This window comes from Hevea brasiliensis, chromosome 10 (genome assembly GCF_030052815.1).
Source record: "Hevea brasiliensis isolate MT/VB/25A 57/8 chromosome 10, ASM3005281v1, whole genome shotgun sequence".
NCBI lineage: Eukaryota > Viridiplantae > Streptophyta > Magnoliopsida > Malpighiales > Euphorbiaceae > Hevea > Hevea brasiliensis.
Genome location: NC_079502.1, coordinates 54,201,928 through 54,207,524, shown reverse-complemented (window position 1 = coordinate 54,207,524; position 5,597 = coordinate 54,201,928). Strand labels below are relative to the sequence as shown.

General features: G+C 33.4%; 1 protein-coding gene across 1 annotated transcript; it reads right to left on the bottom strand.

Moving 5' to 3' along the window:
- Positions 1 to 531: 531 nt before the first annotated feature.
- On the bottom strand, positions 532 to 2,059 carry LOC131169362 (uncharacterized). Its single transcript, XM_058128583.1, has 3 exons — positions 1,785 to 2,059; positions 1,215 to 1,717; positions 532 to 1,115 (listed from the first exon to the last, which is right to left on the bottom strand). The coding sequence occupies exons 1-3, from the start codon at positions 2,057 to 2,059 to the stop codon at positions 532 to 534; spliced, it is 1,362 nt and encodes a 453-aa protein (XP_057984566.1).
- Between the last annotated feature and the right edge of the window lie 3,538 nt (positions 2,060 to 5,597).

Sequence of the window (5,597 nt, the reverse complement as noted above, 5' to 3'; positions counted from 1 at the left end):
TGTAGTTCTAGGCATCCTAGCTGTTCGGACAACACTGGTCACCGGAACAGTAGAACGCACTACCGAATTTAGGGGTGTTACATGCCAAGTCCAAGAGTCATCACTAATAGAAACAAGGCACTTGACATCTTTGTTAGACAAAGCATGCAAATCGATAACATAAATATTTTCAATTCTTTCACCAATAAATAACATTTTGTTATCACTCATCCTAGACACAAAAGCAAGATTTGGACTCAAAAACAACTCTACAACCCTTATCACATGATTGACAAACACTAAGTAAATTATGTTTTAAACCATCAACCAAAAGCACTTTGTCAAGAATAGGGGAGTTTTCCTTACCAACCTTACCTATTCCCACAATTTTACCTTTACCATTATCACCAAAAGTCACTTGCACACCTCCATCTTTCTTTTCAAGTGAAAGGAAGAGATTGGCATTTCTAGTCATGTTTCTTGAACATCCACTATCTAAGTACCACTTACTTTCAAGCTTTGAGGATTTCAAGCACACCTACACATGATAATTCAATTTACTTTAGGCACCCAAATGTACTTGAGTCCTTGGGGGTTAGTAGTTCCATCATTAAAATCAAATATTCTACCATATCCAAGATGGATTTTCCTAATGGCACACCTATAGTTGGTGTAACCAATCTTACCACAATAGTGACAATGTCCATTGAACCTTCTATGTGTATGGGGGTGAGCAAATGGTCTCATATGATCAATCTTTTTATGTTTATTATGTGAATGTAAGCATGAGGCATGGTGAGTGTGATAATAGTTATGAGGCCTAGTAGCATGTCCCCTATAAAGATTTGGCCTAGATGCAACTCTCCTAGATGTATATGTCCTATTTACATTTTGTCTAGGAGCATGTTGATGAAATGAAGTCTTTCTAGTTTCATTGTCACAAGATTTCTTTGGCTTTTGTCCTTTAGGATTGGACACCTTTAGACTAGGCACTTGGGGACTAGGCTCATTAGAACTAGATGCTTTAACAAAGGTAGTCTTGGAAGGAGGTGCTTGGGCAAATTTACTATAGCCAAGTCCATACTTGATGCTAGGAGACCTTTGAAAGTCCAAAATTTCATCAAGTTTGTCCTTTGCTTTAGCAAATTTGGAAAGAGAAGTTTTTAGTTCAACAATTTCATTTTTCAACTTCTCATTTTCTAATGAAAGCTCGTCTAAGGATTTTTGCACATTACTATCTAAAGGTCTATCAACTTTAGATGAGGTCTCATTTTCTTTCCTTAAACTAGCAAGCTCACTTTTCAAAAGTGTATTTCTCTTATGACTTAATTCTAGTTCATCATTCATAACTTTAAGAGCATTAGCTAGTTCATCATAAGAAAATTCAACAACATCATCATTCAAAGTTACCTCATTGGAGCTTTCCTCCATTGCCATGAAGCACGTTTGGGCAACTTGATCACCAATCTCCTCATCTTCAGAGTCACTTGATTTATCCCATGTTGCTTTAAGTGCCTTCTTCTTGAACTTCTTGAAAGACTTCTTCAATTTGGGACAATCCATTCTAGTTTGACCCGGTTTGTTACATTCAAAGCATATAGGAGGATCCCTCTTGCTACTTTCTCCCTTGTCCTTCTTGAAGTTCCTCTTTGGCATGAACTTCTTTTGGAAGAGCATCTTCCTTATTCTCCTTGTCATTAGAGCCAATTCTTCCTCATTAAACTCATCATCTTCATCACTTGAGTTTTCGGAAGATACTTTAAAGGCAATGGTTCTTTTTGGCTTTGTTAGGTTCCTCCACTTACTCTCTTTTGAGGGTCATCTCATAGTCAATGAGATTTCCTAAGAGCTCATCAAGTTGCACCTTGCTCAAGTCCTTGGAATCCTTGAGTGAAGTTACTTTAGGTAGCCACTCCTTAGGAAGATTTCTTAAAATCTTCTTTACTAGCTCCTCATTTGTGAATGTATTCCCAAGAGATTTAATTCCTCCTATAATCTCCACAAATCTATCATACATTTCACTTATGGTTTCATCCAATTTCATCTTGAACAATTCATATTGGTAGATAAGGGAATCCATCTTATTCTCATTTACTTAACTAGTACCTTCATGAGTAACCACTAAAGCATCCCAAATTTCTTTTGCAGTAGACTTCATACACAATTTACTATATTCACTTCTACTTAATGCACAAAATAGAACATGAATAGCCTTATCTATGACACCCCTCAACTATGTACAGTGTAGCCGAGCAAGGCATGTCATACTCGGTGCTGGAGCACCGTATCTTATTTTGCTTTATTCCTTTAATGATTTTGTTCTCGTTATATTTTAATATCAATTATTTTTCTAAGGAGAAACCAGTGGAGTTTCTCCTATTTTATTATCGTTTGGCGTATTTAAATATTTACCTGTTTAAAAATCTCAACAATATTTTCCATACAATAATTCATCTATGTATTTTAATTCTCATATTCATTTCCATTCACTTTCCTTCATACTCCATTTACATATCAAAATTCTCATATTTCCATTAATTTACATAATTTGCAAACTAATTTAATAAATTTAAAATTTACATGATATACAAATTAATTACATATGAACTAATTAATTTATTAATTTACATCACATAAATATTACTTACAAATTCTTAGTTTACAATTCTTAGTTTACATTACAACATACAAAATATTTATAATATACAAAATACATAAAATGACTTATATAGGTCCTATCTACATGCATTGCTGAGGAGGTGACAACCTTGAACCCTTCTGACACTTATCCAGATCTGGACTTCAAAATCCTAGTCTAATATCCACTGGGTTTTGCCTTCAATACCTGTGCGAAGGAAACAAATCTATTGCGCTAAGCATTTCTGCTTAGTGGTGCAATAATAGAACAAGAAAATAATATACACAAATAAGAAAAAATGAAGTATAATTCTAAAGTATAATTTAGATCCTCGGGTATCAATTAAATTTGATATGATATTTCTAATATCAACTATCTTATATTTTATTTCGTCCCTCTTTGGAAGTGCTGAGTTTATACAGTAATAATATTCGATATACAGATTAATTCTAGGAGTATTGTATTTTTGGTTCCTACAATTCTAAAAATTTCATTTGTGCTACTTGATTCAGTTATGTTCCCATTGCTAATATTTTTCCTCATTTTATTCAATACTTTCTAATGTTTTTAATTACTAATGTTCTTAAATAATTTCAATAATTTACACTGCCCAGGCAACCTATGACAGGCTAACTAAACTAGATAACGGGTCGTTGGCACTGGACACCGCAGTGCCTCAGGCCATCATACCATGGGACGTGTAAGCTCAGTACGTCAACCACGTATGCAGTCAGTATGGCTAGAAAGCCATGATAACGCATAATCGAGCATAAAAGCCATGATTGCGGGCATAAAGCCATGAATATAGGCATAAAACCTTTCGCAGTACTGCTAAAACAATACCCTATTGGCATGCCAATCTATCCAATCTGACACATATGTCTAGGCGATACATGGGCACATAGTACCATTAAGTGTTCATAAGTTTCATTATTTCATTATAGGTTCTAATTATAATTTCTAGCATTTTAATCTTTTTCATAATAGAAACATAAATCTCTAAGTCTAATAATTACATAATTTATGCATTCATCGTAATTTATATATTTATTATGTTATCCATAATGATCACAATTCAAAACAATGGTTCTCATGTACCATTGTACTCAAAATACTTTTTCTTGTCCTTTATCCAATAATGGGAACTAAAGTCTTATTTATACATTCATTTATTCATTGCCCTATTTATATAAATTATTATTCATATTCCAAGTAGTCAATGAATATTTCATGGATTTCAAATTTAGCTACATTTTTCTTAAATCCTAGTGTCACTCAAATTCAAAAATTTAAATCAACTATTTACATTATTTATATCTTAACCATTATAATAGCTTTCTAATTTATTATACCCCTTTCCTATATCATTGGGGTCACTCAACTTTACCATTCACAATTTACCTACTACATCCTATATTAACTACTACAATGGTTCTTACAGTTTGTTTTTCTACATCACATAATTTAGTGGTTACTATTCATTTGACTATTTCCATTCAAAGGTTGACTTTTTGATTCATAATAGATTTGTTAAGCCTAAGTTCACCAATATACCACATTTTACATTTTATTTTGTTGGCATTGATTTCCAATACCATTTCAAAGCTTATTTTATGTTATTCAAAATTTTTAGATTTCATACTTTAAGTTTACTGTTCCATTGGTCATTGTTACAGTGGAAATTTGGCAAACTTTTCTTCATCAAAGTTGTTCCTTTATGTGTCTTCTTTAATTTCCTCAATTTGGAGTTTTGTAGCTCAAGTTATGGCCATTTTACCATAACTGGCCAGATTGACCTGTACCCAAAATTTTTGGGCAATTTGGTTTTGCCAAATTTGGTGTCCTAACTTAAACTAGCAATTTGAATTAGTTAGGTTCAGAATTTGAGTTTGTGTTCTACATGAAGGTTGTTCTAAATTGTCTAAGCTTTCCATTGATATAAATTTTAGGACAATTGGACCTTTCTACCCTGAGTTATGAGCAAATGAACAAACACTGTTTATTTGATCATTTTTACCAGGTCCAGAATTGGTTACCCAGATTTGGCTAATTTTTAGGTCATCCTAAGTTTGTTTTCTGGGCAAGGTTTCTTCATCAAAGTTGTGCCATTATGTGTCTAGTTTCATGTTCAATTGGCTCTGCACCAATTGAACCTACACCTCTCAAGTTAGAGCTACCCAAACTTGCTAGATTCACATCCAGCGCTGTAGGTCCTATGAGGCAGCATACCCAACCTTAAATCCAAAGCCACAATTCACTTCAATTCCTCATCAAGCATAGCCAAATGGTCACTAATTGACCATTAGGACTTCCATTCACCAAATCATGAGCAAAACCCTAAGTTTGCTCCAAAACCTAACTCCAAAATTCCAATTTACTCAAACATCATGCTATCAAATGTTCTAATCATCAATTTCATGTTCAATTGCATCAATTCACAACTATAATTCACTTGAATCATTGAAACTCTAAAGTACCCTAGGCTGCAAAAATTGAGGGCTTTTCATACCTACATAATTTGTTTTCTTTCTTCCAAAACTAACACTCAATTCATAATCTACACAAGGTAAACTCATGGATTCATGGAAAAAGTAGCACTAACCTTGACTTAGCCAATTCCTAAGGCTTGAAAACTCCACTTTTTCTCTTCCTTTTTGCTATCCAAGTCTTGCTCTAGGTGTGAGGAGAAGTTTTTGTGAAGGAAAGCTAGGGTTTTGAGGTGGTTTGGTGGATGAACTCAAGCTTGTTACTAAGCATCAATGGAGGTTTTACTCTTCTTTCTCTTTCTCTCTTCTCTTGGTTCAGTTGGTTGAAGATAAAATGCAGATTTCTTTTCATTTTTTCCAATTTTATCTCTTTGGCTTGTTGAGTTGTGATTGGTGGAGCTTTTTAAATGACATCATATTTTGTCATAATTCTCATTTTAATTCATTTTTTTTTTCTTTTCTTTCCTACTCATTTTCAATTTTATTTTTAGCAA